Below are 19817 nucleotides of genomic sequence, written 5' to 3'. Positions count from 1 at the left end.
GCGGTCAGTCCCGGGGCGGTATGGATTTTCGTAGGGCCAGCACGCGAGTCTGCGCCAATCACGTGTCTCGTTTGAGTGAATCGTCTACGGCCTGAACCAATCGCGAATCCAGCTACACTAGCCTCGCGTACTGTCTCTTCACCATACGCATCGCGGCTTAGTTGGCGTGAACCAACAGTAAAACAGTCCCACGTTTTCCTTCCAGCGTGCAGAACAGTCTGTGCAGCTTCATTGCGATCGCGAGTCAGTTGGGCGGGCACTTGTGTTATTATCCAGTTCGAATTATAGCTGCGAATGGATTAATATATATTAAAAAAACATATTCTTAAAGATAACGTGACACCACTACTGTGCAATTGTATACAACTGGAACGCAAGATACTATTTAAACAGACACATCGAGCTTGTTATTTCGTCTTAACGTGAAGTTTAAAAGTGGCTGAGCAATTAAGAGAAACTTTTTTTGGTGTATACGTGTAAAGGTTACGAACCTTTTTTTAACGGCTGTTTAAACTCGTTGAATTTTTGGTAAGACAGAATCTTTTGTATCCAGATAATGGATATTTATAGATTATAATATAATTGTGAATTATTGTTGGGTATATCATGCTATACTGAGAACATAACAGTGTTTTTATACTTGGTAGTTTCAAGTTATATTTGTTAATCGTGGTAATAGGTATTACTGTATTTGTTCATAACAAGAAACCTATTTCCGGATAATTATTGTGATAATTTAGATAAAATAAACAAGAGGCAGTTCGTTCGTTCGTGATCCATCTGTGAGGTTTATAAGGAATTACGAATTATGGAAGAACCAGTAGCTGTGAACGGAGTGCAGGATGTGAACAAAGCTTCTGCTGGAAATATCTATTACGATTTGGACGGTGAAGGAGATGCCGATAGTTCCACAACACCTGGAAATATCGTAGACCATCATCGTGAAAGTAAGTAATTATATTCAGATTGTTATCGCTATACCACAATCTTCAAAATACAGTATAAACAGTATCGTTTATATGTATATCGTAGTATTATAAAAGATCAACGACACCCTTTCTAAATGTCATGACAACTCCGAGCACGCCATCCGTGAGAACATAGCCGAGATATGCAATTTGCAAAGAAATCGATTGGCTGTCAGACGCCACGCGCAATGAACGTTCTCATTCTTTTTGCAACTTCATTCGCACAGAATCCATTAATTTCATCTTGGCGATTCGTTCGTGACTCCCGTTTGCGTGTTTATCATTCTGGAAGTGACATTAGACACCCACCCCTGTTAATATCCTCGATTAAATTCTGAATAAGCAGAATTAATTGCAACATGACGAAATGTGGGTTAATATTTTACCATGAAAAACGTATTATCATGGGAGTAAATAACGATATTTTTTGTATGAATAATATGGATTATAGAAGAGGACATCAAGAGTAGAATACGTAAATATGATAAACGATGATGACATCTCCCTGGAGGCAGATATGGGCCGATCGCAAGAATTTTACGGATTATTAGGTTAGTTTTTCATATTCTTATTTCTAAAGCCATGAAGCATACGATGCGTGTTAGGTTAGAATAAACTTGGTTATTTGGCATGCTGCCTATTACTTTCCTCTTTTATTTTGACTGTCTCTCTCTTCTTGGATACGCGTATATTTTCACCCATCTTCGATGCTCCACCTTACGAGACACGTTTCTCAGACTTGTACTGTTGTCTCGAATGTTTCTGGCGCGTACACGAATAGAAACAAGAGGAGCAGACGCAGTTGAGCTTAGTTTCTTCATTCTCTGGCTAAGAGAAGTAAAACTTCCACGCAAAGTTCATTCAAGAGCCTCGTGTAGCTTGCAGTGCAGTATTTTACGATAGGTCGATCGATTTTTAATTTATTTTAAATCTGTTCTGTTGCCCGTTATCAGGTATTGTAATTTTTTATGATAACGATCCACATTCGAGTTTTAACGTTTGTTCAAGTTCAGTGCATAGTGTTCTGCTTGTTTAGCAGGTATCTTGCTCATGAAAGTATTTAAAGATTATCCTAATATCTGTGTAAAATCAGCATAAGTCGAATCTCGATCGAGCAAAATTTACTCGGCTATTGTTTGAAATCTTTATTTAGAACTTACTTCTTGTGTACTATTGCGATTCTACATTTCAATTGTGTTATATTTTTAGTATCAATGCAGTTGGCATTAAATATAACGTTAAATTTCACACGTGCTTTCATTTGCGAATTCCGTGTTGAAAATGTTCTTGAAAAATTTTCGTGTCTGATTTTATTTCTAATCTCAGTATTTGGAGTAGCGTTTGTTTTTATAATAAAATATTTCTTATTGATTTTTCTATTCTATAGGTGTGTAACACTAGTTTAAAGTATATAAGTACAGTGTGACGAAATGTACTCGGTGCACGTAAAACACCTTGGGCGAACACCTGCCTTTATTTCTAGGACAGACGTCGATATTAGCGCAGTGAATATTGAACGGGACAGAAAAGTGCGTCGCTCGATCGAGATAGATAATCGTGTGTGAAGTGGAAATCAGATTTAAACAATTTTTAATAATTTCAGTAAAAAAAAAAAAGGCAGATATGTCAAGCAGAGGAGTAAATCCTATAGGAAACGAAGGTTTTCTAGGAATTTTGATAACCTCAAATTTTCTTATCGACCCTGATGAAGGTAATTTCAATTGAAACTTTGATAATTAACACATTCTGATGTCATCATTTGTCCAATAACATCTCCCTATACTTACTCCTAATAACCACCTATTTACGAAATTTCTACTACTTGACAGATGTCCTTATCACCTAGTAACTCAGTAGTAATGCTTAACGCAAATGGCATTGAACGCTAGTTGCGTAACTCGCTTTAAACGGTAGTCTCGCAGTTTCTCTCCCGGAGTTAGTCTTCCGACGGTTCCCAAAGTCGCTGAAGTTTCTGATACGTTATCAGATCTAGCCCGCTCCGTTGTTTAGGTAGGACTGTGTATTATCAAAAGACACTGTCAGTATATCGCTGCCTAGTGCCGTCGGTGTGTCAATCACATTGTGGAATAAATTGAATTTCAAAAATTACCTGAAACCACAATTTTTTTCTCTCAAAAACATTACCCGCTTAGTGAAAGAAATATTTCATATCGATAAGGAGATATAACCATGAGTGCTCTCAACGAGTATCGTAGAAGTATCATGCATAAGAATCATCCTAAGAGAGACGGTGAGTCGAAATAAATTGTAAGACAAATTTGACCAGGTCGAGGAGTCATTGGAAAATTTATATGATTTTGACAACAACGGAAGCAGCATCCCTAGTGGACCGTTTGTTTGCCAATATATGATATTGATCTAAGAATTCTTGGCTGGAAAACAGCTTCCTGGTACGTTGCCAGGACTTGAGTCAGCTTTGCCTTACGTGGAAATGTTTTGAACGTAGTTCCTCGAAATTTCTAGTTTTTACTACAGTTTCACCATACAATATTCCGTATTTATATAAGAAGCCATGTAAGACTTACGGACCTGTCATTGAAAGTTAGAGGTACTAAGTATCTTAAGTGTCTCTGTATCGAGTTAATCAGTTGCTTTATCGATAGTCGATAAATGATATATTGATCAGCTCTAGAAACGTGTCCATGATAGATTCGATATGCCCGTTCGAATAATAAATCATTCGAGCAATGCAAGTATGTCGTTACGGTTCCTTAGTAATATGATTCAAGAATATTTTTCAACTTCGTTTCATGAGAATCTTCTGGCTAGCGGCCAATGCGACGAGCATTCAGAATTCCCATAGTCATTCTCTTCAGCTATTAGTTTGCCCAGACTTGTGTCGCTGAAGTGGACAACCGACTGGTTTTTTTATATTCTCACAATTAAGGTCCGTTATCATATTGTGATTTTCAAATATCTGTATCAACAAGAATACATCTACGACTACGTTTACACGACGGTCACAAATTAGTTTAGTTAATATTGATCTAAAGGAATAGAATTTCAAGGGAAAAAAAACATGACTAGATACGTCACGCGTTTTATTTCTATACAAAATAACATTGCTACTATAGTATCTATAACATATTACCAAATCTTTTATCTGTTTTTCATTCCCACCCCGTTTTTATGTATGTACAGTGGAAAAGATATTTCGTCACATGATATAAACAGGAAGCTAACCGCTGCGACGTAATTTATAAACGATACATATCTACTAACCTCTATTCTGCAATATATCACTTAACTGATACTATGCTACAAAGGCATTTTAGTGTGGTAACGCAAAAATCTGTAACCAACAAACTCGAAGATCCATTACACAATAGTGTGATATTATATCGTTTCCATACCAAGAGAAATTGTGTCATCTGATTACGCACGTGACGCCAGTACTCTCAATAGACACTTTCTGCCGATACGGTAAATAACATACGACGCATTTGGCATTTATATCTCCTACCTATTTATTTCAGAAGAACATAACACGACGTGTCTCAGAGAACGTTAATACATTCAGGGTACGCGTAACAATCCGTAAATGCAAGTAGAATATTTTAGACGTCATTAAAGACGGAGAGAGTCAAGAATTAAATATGTAAATGCGATTCAGAATAACATTATTACTCAACTTGGCTGGGTGCAGCTCCGATGCAGACTCCTGATTCTAAGCTAAAATCGTAAAAAAATTTCGTACCAGTGTCTCTACACCCCGCGTGTGCTTGTATATGCTATATATATATATATATATATATAATATGTATATACATATAGTATATGTATGTTCCATTTCACGTACATACTATCGTAATAACGAGACGCAGCTTATAAGCACTACACCCCGCGTGTGCTTGTATATGCTACATTATTACTCAACTTGGCTGGGTGCAGCTCCGATGCAGACTCCTGATTCTAAGCTAAAATCGTAAAAAAATTTCGTACCAGTGTCTCTACACCCCGCGTGTGCTTGTATATGCTATATATATATATATATATATATAATATGTATATACATATAGTATATGTATGTTCCATTTCACGTACATACTATCGTAATAACGAGACGCAGCTTATAAGCATAATAATTCAATGTGTTCCGAGAAAAGAAGGCCTATTCACAACAGGGGGCTTAATACTTCCTACAGTTTATTATCTCTTCCTTTGTTCGGTACGTGTTGTGTACTTGCATAGGCGAGAAGCTCGCCGTCACTCGGATCGCTCGATGCGTCTCTAGTCCCAACTGCCAACTCCGTGCCTGAGTCAGTGTATTCGGTGCTGTCGACCGATTAACATAGTCACAGTGCCCTCTCTAAAGGATTAATATTATTTCTCTTGACTTTCGATAAATATATTAACAGCTCTTGTGAAACAGTGACGCAGTTGTGATACTACGTTACATATACTCGGTTCGAGATAGTGCTTCGTTTAAAATTTTATTTGTGTAATCAATAAAGTTACAAAGGGGCTGGTTTGTGAGTGAAATTTCTATGGTTAACTAAGTGGTGCCTTCCATTGACTATTGTTTTGAATTTAACGGCTTTTTATTATATAGAAAAAGTTTGGTTAATCCTTCAGTCGTGATTCTGGATGTTTCCGTGATATTTTGAAAAGACTTTTTTAAAACTTCCTTAGACCAGGATCTTGGCTGAAGATGTTCACAGCAATTTATCACGTTCTTCTCATAGAGAAAATGGCTTCTTTTCCTTTTGACAGTGTTTCTCGTTAATGACTTAAGGTCAAGGTCGTGTCAAAAGCCCACAAACTTCTCTTAGATACCACGAGCGATACTTCTGCTCATTCTATTATGAGAATGTTGTGACGGTTACATGGTATATTCTCCATAATGGCGGGTGGCGGAAAAGTTTTTCATGTGGGTTATCCGGCATCAATGTCGTAAGTGTAAAAGTTGTGGGTTCGGATTATATTTATCGCGTTCGTTTCGAGGGTTCGTATTTGCGGGGTTGTTGGATATATAAATTTTTAGTTAGCGGGAAACGCGCTCGTGCTAACAGACCGGATGCTTGGATTCCAGGACGTCTATTTATAGGTTAAAATTCGTAAGAATTTTTTCTCAACGTCAAGATCGCACTATCTCTCTCATTTGTTATCAAAATTTACATAGAAAATAGAAAATCATTGATCTTTCACGAAAATATGTATTTTCAAGCGACGCGAATGACATAAAAATCACTAGAAGTCGTTACTATATGTATATTCGTCGTATCTATTACAGTAGACTATATTTCTATTAATAGATTTGGACAAATCCAGTAGGCTTTCATAAGCGAGGCGTCATGATTCATCAGATAACGTATCTTACGTAGCGCTGTTCACGGCTATCGAAATTGTCATAGAATTGTAACAGCTGCTCAAAGATTTTCGATTGTAGAAATTCCGAATGTTTTTCCCATGCAATCACGGCTCGTTAATATTACCAGTCGTATACAAAAGTCCGTATATACGTTCGGTAAAAGTGACTTTTCTAAGCTTGGAGTATAGTAATTTTCTGCACTCGATTGTTCCCTCTCAGGCAGCGAAATATATGTAAAATGAGTAAATCTCGAGTTCAAAGAGTCAACAATAATTATAAACTGATACGAATTAACTTAACATCATCATATACGTATTGCGTTATCTTGTAGCAGTATAAATTTATAAGCTCAGCGCTGCGATTGAAAATACTTTTCGTTCGTATAGTAGAACCCCTTTATGTATATCTTGAACGCATAATTAACTCAACCAATTGGTTCTTAACGAGACGGATACGTGGGACGGTTTATTCTTGCGTCTATCATTTAGCGATTTGCTAGACAGACTCGTTAAGGAAAGAACGTGGGACGTGGTGAACGTAGGAGACGACGGACGATTATTCTAAAAAGGATAAAGCTTCAATGACTAGGAACGTATACAACATTAACAGGATTGACGCGTAGACTTCCTCTATAGTCTTGACTATCGACGTATACCATGGACTACGAATAGACGTAGGAAAAATGGTCGGCTGAAAGAAAAACATGGCGACCGGTGGCGGCCAAACCCTGTCTCTTTCTAATCAGCAGCCGTACTATGAAAGTATAGAGAACGCAGCCAATAGGAGCCTTAGAAAAGGAGAGCGATTGGCCGCCACCTCATTTCCTCTTTGTTTATTTGAGCGGACACTCTTTTCAAAGGATTTTAAGCAGGGATCGCGTAGTCCATACTATACGTGTACATTCGATGGTCTTGACCCTAGTCAGTGAAAATTCCAACTATTCCCAGTAATCATCAATGCATGTATACAAACACCTAGATTATTTCAAAGAGATTTACCATCTCCTTTCAAATCTTCTGTCTTCTCTAACCATCCGCCGACGTTGGCATTCGACTCGCCACTGATCATATCGATTTCCTTCCCTAGCACCATCATGACAATAGCACAAAGACGGCAGTCTCAAAAATCCTATGGAAATTCACACGGTGGAACCTACTGGCAATTTCCGCAAGTTCTAACACGTCAAAGGGGAGCCTTCCAACATGAAATATACAGGGTGTTCCGAAACTACCTGACCCGGTGGGTATGGCGGTGTTCGGGAGGCTTCACTGATCACGAAAATTACCTTCTTTTTGTCCGGAAGGTTATAGTTTTTAAATGGGAGCAGGTCAAAGTTGACCAATCAGAGGGAGGCGTCAAGAGAAACGTAGGCACCTGCGAACTCTGAGTTTTCTTCCCTCGCTTTTGTTTCTCGGTGGCTTGTTTCTTGTTTCCAATGGGGATGTCTTCGGCTGACGTCATCCTGCCCGAAGCCACCGAGAAACAAAAGCGAGGGAAGAAAACTCAGAGTTCGCAGGTGCCTACGTTTCTCTTGACGCCTCCCTCTGATTGGTCAACTTTGACCTGCTGCTATATAAAAACTATGACCTTCCGGACAAAAAGAAGGCCATTTTCGTGATCAGTGAAGCCTCCCGAACACCGCCATACCCACCGGGTCAGGTAGTTTCGGAACACCCTGTATATTTCATGTTGGAAGGCTCCCCTTTGACGTGTTAGAACTTGCGGAAATTGCCAGTAGGTTCCACCGTGTGAATTTCCATAGGATTTTTGAGACTGCCGTCTTTGTGCTATTGTCATGATGGTGCTAGGGAAGGAAATCGATATGATCAGTGGCGAGTCGAATGCCAACGTCGGCGGATGGTTAGAGAAGACAGAAGATTTGAAAGGAGATGGTAAATCTCTTTGAAATAATCTAGGTGTTTGTATACATGCATTGATGATTACTGGGAATAGTTGGAATTTTCACTGACTAGGGTCAAGACCATCGAATGTACACGTATAGTATGGACTACGCGATCCCTGCTTAAAATCCTTTGAAAAGAGTGTCCGCTCAAATAAACAAAGAGGAAATGAGGTGGCGGCCAATCGCTCTCCTTTTCTAAGGCTCCTATTGGCTGCGTTCTCTATACTTTCATAGTACGGCTGCTGATTAGAAAGAGACAGGGTTTGGCCGCCACCGGTCGCCATGTTTTTCTTTCAGCCGACCATTTTTCCTACGTCTATTCGTAGTCCATGGTATACGTCGATAGTCAAGACTATAGAGGAAGTCTACGCGTCAATCCTGTTAATGTTGTATACGTTCCTAGTCATTGAAGCTTTATCCTTTTGACCTTTTAGGAAGCGAGAGTCCTGTCTTTGGTCTCGAGGGTGGCGTCGCTGGGGTCGGTGGTGGGACATCCCTCAGATTGGTGCCCCATGAACTTCCCAATGAAATTTCAGCGCCGTACGAAGTGCCACAGTTTCCCATTGAACAGATCGAGAAGAAGCTACTCATTCAGAGGCAGCTTACTGTCAAGTAAGTTTGTGATTATTATGTTTCGTCAGGTAAATCGTATACTGGTATTATTGCTTATCGGCGACGAGGCTTTATGGAAAGCACAGTACGTAAATTGACAAGGCCCTTGGAATTTTCTGCGAATCTTCCTCGTTGACATCCAAGCTGACATACAGGATGCATATGAAACGAGTAGGAAAGAAATTATTGAAGGACAGAAACACGTTGAGTTACCTTTTGCTGCACGGAAGTGGGTTCTCGGGCTCGTTCGAGAATTCATGAAAATTCAACAGGCTTCAGGTCGTGACTTATGTAGGATATGCTTTGCGACACGGAACAGGATGATGCGATCTATGCAAGTGCGTTATATGTAATTGTGTATATGAATTTATTAAAACAGCTGAGAAAAAGGCAATGAACAATAGATTCCAATTAATACTGGAACAAACGCCAATCGCACCCGTGAGACGTTCACTTTTCTTGTTGTTGTGTTGGTAGTCTCGATACAATGGGCAATCGTACCAGAATACACCAAGCAGCATTCGATGTAATTGTAATTCAAGTGGGAACGTAGAAATACGTCAGCAGGACTGTCTACTATCGCTTTTATTACCAGTGGGTCTATGTAAGGCGCGATTTCAATGGAAGTTATCGATGAGACGGATAATTGATTTATTTTTAGACGTTGCAATTGCAAATTAAAGTCGCGTTTTATTAGTGTCACGTGTCTTTATCACACGGGGCACTCTGATTAAATGCTTTGGATAAGGAACGTTTCCTTCTGTTTTTTCGAAATAAGTATTATGCTTTTGAATGAAATTAAACGAAAATTATATATATATATATATATATATATATACCGTGTCGGTGGGACGTCCAACAGGCTGTATGGAATCGATCGATAAATGATAGATTATCTAGCCCGTGATAGATCCAGTTGACGTATCGTCTCGTTTAATTCAATAAGTATTAATTTAATTTTGACACACGATATATGCATACCATCTGCGTCACAGCTCCAGTACGTCCCGCGTTTCACCTTCTGTTTACGAAATAACACGGACTTACGTGTATTTTAAAAAATAATTACCCACAGCTCTGCAATCAATCGCTACGAGTTTTCGAAAGTTTTATCTCAGTTAATTTCGCACTAGTGATAAAAACATATTGCCCGCTTCGTACGCCGCTGAGCACACACGAGCCTGACGACGTTATGGATATTATAGACACTCGGTGGAATCCATCATCCAACCAACAAAAAATAGTCGTTATATGTACAAAAGCTATAAGCGACCCAGCCAATCAACCTCTCTACTACCAATAATGGATGTTCTCTGCGTAGGGGGTGGTTCCTGGCTGTGGTGGATGATTATACTTGCAGTAGTCCAGCTTCTCTAGCCTTACTAGTGGGCAATACGGCATCGCTGCCAATATGACAATGGTTCTGACGCTGTGGGTAGTGGGTTCGTCCCCGCAGTCAGTATCCCACTTTGCGCCACCGTCCGTAAAAGAGGGGTTGTAACTGGTGGGTCATCTCAGTGCTTGCGCGAACGTCGTCCCGGTAAGACCCGTAGCGTCGCGTCTTGCTCAGAAATGTGCAATCGTTACGGGGATCTTAGAATTGTTTACGCAGACGGCTTATAGCCGATTAATACGCTCCGACGGAAACACGGAGACCATGTAGATCGTTCACGATAAGATTTTAGTAACAGTGGCGACATCGAGAAATCGTGAATTTCTGTCGAACTAAAATTTTACTTAAAGTATACAGACATAATTCGGCATGGTAATACATCAGGACAAGGAAATTATGTGCCTTACGGGGTCGTGACCAATTCACGTAGCTTAATTATCGAACCTTACGAGCAGTCTTGCTTACGTCGTACCGTTCGAACAGCAATTTTAATTTAATAACGCGTCTCTTCCTACGTGTTAATTGTTATTTGAATATGTTCGCCGGGGCTGTCGATTCGAAAAGATGGTTCAGGGACAATACGATGCTCCTGAGGTAAGGTATTTTTTAGGTATCTTTATGTGAAATTGTGAAAAAAAATTCCAAGAACCTATTGACAATAGTAATTGATGTTAGTATTACATATGGCGACTATTTCACATGCTCGATCATACTGGACAATGTGATAAGTCAGTACTGTATTGATTCCTCGGTCCAGTCACTGGTCAACAGGAACTTTGCTGATCTTACGAAGCCTTTTTAAATATCGATGAGTTCGTCGCGGTCACGGCAGGTGGCGACTTTACTCCGTGACACTTTTTGACTCTGGAGGTTATCACGAAATTATTGTCCGACATATCTCGTTTAATGAGGCGCAATCTTGACTCGTGCTGTTTACAGGGTCGTTATCACATCTACACTCGGTGTCCATGTCAGTGGAGAACGTTGAGATACGTGGTAGAACCGATAACCCAATCTGCATTCTCATCTTTTTATATGTTGCTGGTCGATTACGTTGTGCCTGACGTACTGTGAAAATATCTTGTGGATAAACGAAACTGCAATCACTTGAATTGGAACTCCTAGACTGTGTGAATAATAATTTGCTTCTAACGCAGAGCCGCCAAGGATCTTGAAGAGCGTCGTAGCCACTACGAACCATCGTTGGGTCCAGGTGTACCGGATGACGCGGAACATCCCTTCGGTCTAGAGGAAAATGACTTCGTGCCGCATTTTCAACGTGTCTCCATATCCGGGGAGGATACGTCGGGGGTGAGTGCTAGAATTTTATTTTATTTGAATTAATTTACGCCTTAACATACGCGTGTGCATATAGGTAGTATCAGGTACAGTCGGTGCTTCTGCGTTACTCTCTTAAGCTTGGAAGCCTTTTAAATGGAGGTCTTACGCAATGAAACCCCTTCGCAGTAGTAATATTATCCTTCTTAGTTATGACATATGTACATGTGTATGTCGCTCGTCGTTCACTAACTCTTTTTGTCGTTGAATAAATGTCAATTCTCCAGGAAATAAGACTGTCTACTTAAGCTCGCTCGTGACTGATATTTGAGGCTACCTGTAATTTGCGTCGAATCGTGCGACCTCGTTCAGGACGATAAGGTCTTAACACGAGTGGGGTTGGTAGCTGGGAGGGTGTCAAGGAGGGGATGGATACTAAGAATTAGATTACGGTGACGCGAGTCAGCTTTCTCGGTAACGTCGCACGTAACACGTGCTATACCACTGCAATTGGTTATTGGCAATATAGGGTGTGGGGGGGGGGGGTTAAAAAATTGCAGGTTTTTTTTAACAACGTATTGTAATTTCATAATGTGGTAGGTCACGATTTTTAGAGTTGATTATGGTTTTTTTTTAGATATGCTATCCATAAACATAGTCAGGGGTCGGTGTGTCATCCCCTTTAATTTTTACCTTGCTCAACCCATACCCTCTCTCGGTGTCAAATGGTTCGATAAACTGACAACGCGTCCAGCTAAATATGACGTATTTTGCGAGGACAAATGCGAAGGTCGGAAGGAAATTTCTGTGAAGGATACGGTAGTGGGGGAAAGTGGGATTTTCATTATTATTATGAAATATCGAAACATTGCTTATATCAGCCGGATCAGATTTAAATATTTTTAACTAATGATTGCAGGTACCATTGGAGGATCTTCAGCAAGCATCGCAGATGCTTGTACAGGCGTTGGTAATTCGTGAAAAATACATGTGCAATTCGAAGCAGAGCTTCCCTTCGATTACGTCGCGATTTTTGCGTAACGCCGACGAAAGGCCATTCAATATCGACGACGAAGTCCAGCATGATGATCGCAAAGATATAGCAGGTATATTTGTGATTCTAAAAATTTGCAATGTATTATTTGTACGTTATTGAAATTTCGTATAACTCTCTTTCCTAATTCCATATTTCCTGAAAGGGGTTAAAGTGGCGATATCCGAGAACTCCCTTCTTGAAGTTCGATCCGACGCCGATATCGACGCTCTCATCAAAGATGTCTTCGGGCAAGGTCCTTGTCTCTCCTTCCTTACCTTCTATCTCAGTCTCTCCTCGTCCAAGTTCTCCAACTGGGAATTTGAATTCCCGGATTGTCCAATTAAATTGATGGTTTTCAAACAAGCTAGTTCAATCTGTTTGTTTGGTTGGTTCACTATTGTCATTGACGGTACTGTGTATTATTGTGTCAACAGATCATCCTGTGCATGCGCCGGCATCGCGTGGCGATCCTTGGGAATGTAAATTTCCACCGTCCAAGAATTATAAGATAGCGCCTATCAACGGGGTGTTCAATTTGTTCGAGACCGAAGAGGATCTGAAAAATAAGAAACCTGTGCCGTATTCCTATCCGGATTTGGCTACGTTTGTCAGAGACATGAACATACTGTGTACTATGATCGCCGATGGACCCCTCAAGTCTTTCTGTTACAGAAGATTGAGTTATCTCTCGTCGAAATTTCAACTTCATGTACTACTTAATGAGCTTAGAGAACTTGCTAGTCAGAAAGCAGTTCCGCACAGGGATTTCTATAATATACGCAAGGTGCGTGGTAACTGTGATGATTGTCAAGTGAATTTTTTTTTATTCGATGGTAACGAGAGCTTTTTTGACTTTAACGTACTACTCTCTTGTAACAGGTTGATACTCATATTCATGCGGCTTCCTGTATGAATCAGAAGCACTTGCTCAGGTTCATTAAAAAGACCCTGAAGAATCACGCAGACGAAGTTGTCACGTGCTCGAAGACTGGAGAAACCATGACACTGCGTGAAGTGTTTCAATCGATGAATTTAACGACCTACGATCTCAGTGTCGACATGCTCGATGTGCATGCAGTAAGTTTTTAATAGAATTTTACAAATTTGAAAAATCCAATGGTAATTTTATTATATTTTTTCTTATTGAATTATTTCGCGTCGTGTTTGCAGGACAGGAATACTTTTCATAGATTCGACAAATTCAATGCCAAGTACAATCCCATTGGTGAGAGTAGGCTTCGCGAGGTATTCCTAAAAACTGATAATTATCTGAATGGCAAGTACTTTGCCAGAATAATTAAAGAAGTGGCAAGCGACTTGGAGGAGTCCAAGTATCAAAACGCTGAATTGCGTCTGTCTATTTATGGCAAGAGTCCCGACGAGTGGGACAAACTTGCACGATGGGCAATTCAAAGTGACGTCTACTCGGACAACGTGCGCTGGCTCATACAAATTCCTCGACTCTAGTGAGAATTGCTTTTTTTTCTTCTTTTAACCAATTATAAATCATGGCCTAATCATTTTGGGTGCTAAGTATTTTTCTTCTTTGTCTTTTATAATCACAGTGATATCTTTAAGCTGAACAAATTGATGTCAAACTTCCAAGAAATTCTGAATAACATCTTTCTACCTCTCTTTGAGGCGACTAATGACCCTAACACACATCCGGAGTTGCACAAATTTCTTCAATACGTAAGTAAAGCGAAAATATCTTATTCTCTAAGTTTTTATGGGAACGTCTGTATCTGTATATTTTGCTTACATAGGTCATTGGCTTTGACTCGGTCGATGATGAGAGCAAACCGGAAAATCCTCTCTTTGATAAGGACGTGTGCCCTCCAGCTGAATGGGAAGACATAGAGAATCCTCCATACGGATACTATCAGTATTACACATATGCGAATATGACAGTCCTTAATCTCTTCAGGGCGTAAGTACATCTTTTTAGGTTGTAATAATGAATGGCTCTTGATTCATAGAAATGTTATAATTCTTATTAACAGAGAACAAGGCTTCAACACTTTTGTCCTGAGACCTCATTGTGGAGAAGCCGGTCCAATTCAACATCTGGTTTGTGGTTTCATGATGGCGGAAAATATCTCTCATGGTTTGCTCCTGAGGAAGGTTCCGGTATTGCAGTATCTCTATTACTTGGCTCAAATTGGAATAGCCATGTCACCTCTGAGCAACAATTCTCTCTTCTTGAACTACCATCGCAATCCACTTCCTGAGTATCTCGCGAGAGGACTGTGCGTCAGTTTGTCGACTGACGATCCACTTCAATTCCACTTCACTAAGGTGCGAACAAGTTTTACAATTATTTGAATTTTCCACAAATTTACATCTAACTACAGTGTTCTTTCTCTCTCTCTCTTTCTTTATATATAGGAACCACTGATGGAGGAGTACAGCATTGCAGCTCAAGTATGGAAATTAAGCTCATGCGACATGTGTGAACTTGCAAGAAATTCTGTTCTGATGAGCGGATTTCCACATAAGGTAATTTTAACGAGGATCTTAATTACAACAATATGATAACATACGATCATTACTCTTCAATTTTCAGAGCAAGCAGTACTGGCTGGGTCCGAATTACACGAAGGAAGGTGTCGCGGGCAATGACATAACCAGAACCAACGTACCGGATATCCGGGTGGCCTATCGTTACGAGACACTTCTCGACGAGCTTTCCAACATTTTTAAGGTCGTGGAGAAGCCTGAGTCTTACTAGTCCTTCTCGTCTCACGCGCGACCGTGTTCGCTCTATGTTTAGCACTCGATTTAATTCCCGATGTTTGCCTGCCCACAGATGGCCACAATGAAGTACGCCAAGAGAACCGCGAGAACTTTAGGCCTGGTTGATTTCCCACTAATGTGATCCGCCATCCTAACAACCTTATTCCTCATCAACATCCCCACCATCTAAATATTCCAACTGTCATCAACCATTTCGTTAGCCGACTATATCAGGACAAGATCGGCCATATTCTCCTCTACTGGTGTGACTCCATATTGATTCTTTAAACGAAAAATTCCAAAGGACAGAAAAATCTGTATCTGGATAATAATCGATTTATCTGTAATAGTATGTATTATCTACCTAATTGTAATGAATCGTTCTCCACTGTGTGAAGGTTTGACAAAGGATAAAAGAACGAAATAGATAGAATTTGGGACTGGAATGCTAAAAAGTCCCTTACAGCAATGTTGACCAATTTAAAAGTAGCTTTTAGCAACGGTAACTCCATAGCGTCGGGATGGTATGAAACGCGTATTTGACTTGTTAATGCATGCGGCCAAAAGTCATCTTACGTTTTACGTTGCGAGCTGGTAGCTGGTAGTTACGTTTATTTGTGTAATGGCACGAGAGCCATTATAAAAAAAAAAGTGATAATCCATTTGCTTTTGTGTTAATTGAATATTTACCTTTATTATTTTGTTATATTTTTGTACGTTTATACCGTAATTGTGTATGACGTTTCATTGGTTTTATTATAGGGATTTACGTGTGCGTGGCTCGCGATTGAATAGACAACTTTTGTACTCTGTTGAATAAAATTTCCTATTAAATTCAAGGCAACTCGAGGTCGAAGCTCATATAATATTATATATAATAATATGATAGGCAGTAAATATGCCCTTTGACATTAATTTTCATTTGTGTAACAAACATATTTAAAGGATTTTCAATTAATTTAACAATTGTTTAATTGAAAATAATTTCTGTGCTTTTTGATCGCGAGCCTCTCTATCGATGGATAAGTTTCCTTAGGTATTACCGATGTGATCCAATATTTAAATGAAATAATTGTCAGATCGATGGAAAAGATCATTTATTTATTGTATAAAATATATTCTATAGAAAAAAAAATAAAACGTATAAATATACCTGTAACGTTAAAGTTTGAAATTGTCATTGATCGCTGTTGAAACGTTATGTCACATTAACCCTTTGAAGCATACATTTCTTCTTACATGCGATTTTTAAAAAATTGATCTGTTGGGATTATCTTGAGTCGCTGATTGTGAGAATTTACAAAATCAAATTTATACATTTAACATTGTGGAACGAAATTATAAGAACTGTTAGATTTATACGAATAGGTATGAATTTTTACTTACGAGGCATTGCTCTTCTGCAACGCGATGTTTCAAAGGGTTAAATTTTTTTAACCTATACATGATATAGTGTTCGTTGATTTATAAATTAATTTCACGATAACAGAATAAATTAGTTAAGATCTCATAGATTTCATAATTCAATTATGATGGATGATTCATCTTATCATGGAGATAAATGTTAATCATTATATTGTAACATAAAAATCGACTGTACTTTATCTCTTAGAGCTGTACAAAACAAATTAATTTCTATCTGAATTGCCTATTAGTTTTTTATGATGTTCTTATTCGAGCACTTAGTAATTCGTGTTATTAGCCATTTTTTGCAGAAATTTTCTATGTAAACACACACTTATTCTCGTTTTAAGTTTCATTTTTACGCTTTGTTAAATGAACACGCTCTAAAACCTTTCATTGAATAAAGTAAACTGTAACTGTCGTCATACTTGTTCTGCCGAGGTCTCCAATAAACTTTCTCGTAATATCTAGAAAATTAAAGCAGAGAATTGCTGATGAGAGAATTGATCATAGGTGTACAGTGTACTTTGTTTTAACGAACATTCAGATAAGTCATGAAAAGGCATTTAACAAGCGACAAGTATTAGGCAAGCACGGACAGCAGCAGCAGCGAAACAATGTCTTCGTAATCAAATACAGTTGTCACATTAGAAGAAATAACGGGCACAATAAACACGTTCATATACCAGTTGTGATTGGGACAGAAGGAGAAAAAGATATACACATTGCTTCACACAAAACTGGTAAACGAATTAGCAGATTTGTAGAATATGTATAGAAATATTCTATCAAAATTTTTTTTATTAATAATATTACTGTATTTGCATATCCAAATATCTACACATTTATCCCCATAAATGATTTTTTTTATTGCTCAAATAAATACAACATTGCACGCTTTACGTGATACGTCTAGATGTAAAGGCCTTCGACGAGGTTATCAAAGTCTTTTTAATTATATTAGTTATATGGATTGGGGTTGTAGCAGCTATGTGAATTTATATTTACAAAGAATGAATTTCGTGATTGCAAATCTCTTTAATCATTCCGAGTGAATACAAAAATTGTTTTCTAAATTGACGCTGACGTTTCCTAATTAATTTTTCCACTGATGAAAAAATGAATAGTTCGAATATTATTTGTAGGAATTTATATTTTCAGTCCATTGAGTAGTGGTAATTGGACAATAAAAATGTAGCTTAAGATACAGTTTTGCTATGCATCTCGAGTTTTTTTTTCTTAAAATTAACAAACAAACGAGTAAGCACATCATTTTTATTTTTGTATTTGCTTATTATTGTACTTTTTCAGTTTTGGACGAAGTTTGCAGACTCTGTTGAATTTTCGGAACTAATTCTGTGAATATTATAGTACCGGTAAATACCAGCACTGTACCCACCCAGTGATAAATTGTGAATGGATTTTGAAAGTATACTATAGAGAAGATTAGAGATATGAATTTTCGTAATGTTATTACTAGGGTGACGGTGAGTGACGGACATTCCGTCGTCAGAACGAATACTGAGCGGATACACATGTACCTAAAAAACTGGGTTAAGGATTTTATACATTAAAAATCAATTTTATAAATATAGAATTGATGATAATATTTCTTATTTCATCACTTGTAATGCTGAAAAGTTTGAGTATTATCTGTGTCATAGCAATGTATGAATATGTAGAAAATATTTATAAGTTGGTTTATTAAAAAAAGGTTTAATTTGTAGAAATAATAATCTGCTTTGGCGTGTTGCTTGATGGACAATTGTTTCCATTGCTTAATTAAAAATGAGCTTTATATTAGCTTATTCGTGAAAAATATTGCAATATAAAAAATTATTTAGTAATCTCGGACGCAATTAAACGAATAAATTTGTGACAACTGAGTTCTGTTATTGCCATCATGCCTTGTTATGTTAGAACGGGTATATCATCGTCGTCACGTCGAACGTCGTCATCGCGTGTTCTATATGATTAGAAGTAATGACTCGACAGAATTGGCAATCGCGATTACACCATATTGTAAAGGATACTGTGTAAGCACATTCCCAATAAGGTACAATATTGTCTTTGGCATTGTTATACCAATTATTGGTACAGCCATTGGTGCAGAGTTTACAGCTAGCACCGTATGTTCCCATATATTAGAAGTCAGAGTTATAAATAATGGTAATGGGAGTAAGTGCTGAAAATATCATTAGATTAGATTAATTATCTATTATCTACTTGAAAAATGGTTTCAATAATGTCTGTATATAACATACCGTATAATATAAAGCTTCCTTAGCATGTTTACCATAACGTGCATACAAAACTTCTTGATAAATACCCATTCTTGCAGAAATAAATAGAGCAACTGTTAATAAAATAATTCCAAGTATCCACCAGAAGAAATCATCCCAAGGTGTGGTCGGTAAAGAATCACCCTTTACAGGTTGCGTTGATTTCACATCTGCACCACTAATAATAGTACATATAACAATCCCAAAAGAGATCATTAGCACAGATAAATACTTGCTAAAGGTATATTTCTTCTTAAGAATTAGTATTCCCAAAATCATATTAGCTATTAGAGAACCCTGAAAATATAATGAAGCGAATCACATAAATATCTTTTGAAATAATTATATTGCAACTTACCGCTCTAAATATCATATGAAGAGGCATGGGTATATTAAAGTCAAACGCATAATTATTGCAAACACTAGAAACGAAGAACATTGACACTAGGATCATGTAATCCTTTATTCCAATCCTTGGCTTGACAGTACCACATTTTGATGTGACAAGGAATCCTTCCAAGGCGATGAAGAAAAATTGAGAAAACGTGATCAGGTTTCCACTGCCAGGGTCCTCTCTGAAGTATGAGTGTCATTCTCAATTATGACAGTCAATGCAAAGAAAATAAAGAGGAGTTCTTGAATACTCACTTAACCAACAGCTCAAGAAATACGACATTGGTACAGCAGCCCAAAAACACGCATGCTATCGCGAGTGGTATTCTCATCGTCTTGAGACTTTTATAAATATCACAAAAATTCTAACCTACTAAATATCGACGAGGACGGCCACAGTTATTGAAGACTCACGACGCTCACGACCGAGTGAATCCACGTCTGCTAGTAATGCTGATACCAGCTGATACCGTTGCTGAT

General features: G+C 38.3%; 2 protein-coding genes across 11 annotated transcripts; one reads left to right on the top strand and one right to left on the bottom strand.

The window, feature by feature from the left end:
• The first annotated feature begins 185 nt into the window (after nt 1-185).
• On the top strand, nt 186-17087 carry LOC107274737 (AMP deaminase 2). 10 transcript variants are annotated; one of them, XM_015754208.2, is made up of 14 exons: nt 186-528; nt 741-947; nt 8638-8815; nt 11366-11519; nt 12406-12592; nt 12957-13306; nt 13402-13599; nt 13693-13988; nt 14088-14214; nt 14289-14452; nt 14526-14820; nt 14911-15021; nt 15089-15226; nt 15332-17087. In XM_015754208.2, the coding sequence occupies exons 2-14, from the start codon at nt 809-811 to the stop codon at nt 15398-15400; spliced, it is 2406 nt and encodes an 801-aa protein (XP_015609694.1). In that variant the 5' UTR covers nt 186-528; nt 741-808; the 3' UTR covers nt 15401-17087. The 10 variants fall into 10 exon arrangements, with proteins under 10 accessions (XP_015609694.1, XP_015609764.1, XP_015609756.1 ...); XM_015754270.2 differs by lacking the exons at nt 186-528; nt 741-947 and adding exons at nt 1757-1921; nt 2572-2679; XM_015754226.2 differs by lacking the exons at nt 186-528; nt 741-947 and adding exons at nt 5186-5461; nt 8017-8192.
• Nucleotides 17088-17797: 710 nt separating this feature from the next.
• Nucleotides 17798-19812, bottom strand: LOC107274968 (UDP-xylose and UDP-N-acetylglucosamine transporter-like). The gene is made up of 5 exons (XM_015754621.2): nt 19593-19812; nt 19303-19519; nt 18927-19241; nt 18696-18847; nt 17798-18203 (listed from the first exon to the last, which is right to left on the bottom strand). The coding sequence occupies exons 1-5, from the start codon at nt 19667-19669 to the stop codon at nt 17957-17959; spliced, it is 1008 nt and encodes a 335-aa protein (XP_015610107.1). The 5' UTR covers nt 19670-19812; the 3' UTR covers nt 17798-17956.
• Nucleotides 19813-19817: the final 5 nt, after the last annotated feature.

The sequence above is a fragment of the Cephus cinctus genome, unplaced genomic scaffold (assembly GCF_000341935.2).
Source record: "Cephus cinctus unplaced genomic scaffold, Ccin1 Ccin1_scaffold0013, whole genome shotgun sequence".
In the NCBI taxonomy this organism is placed as follows: domain Eukaryota; kingdom Metazoa; phylum Arthropoda; class Insecta; order Hymenoptera; family Cephidae; genus Cephus; species Cephus cinctus.
Note: the sequence above shows the minus strand (reverse complement) of the source record. Positions and strands in the feature narration are given on the sequence as shown.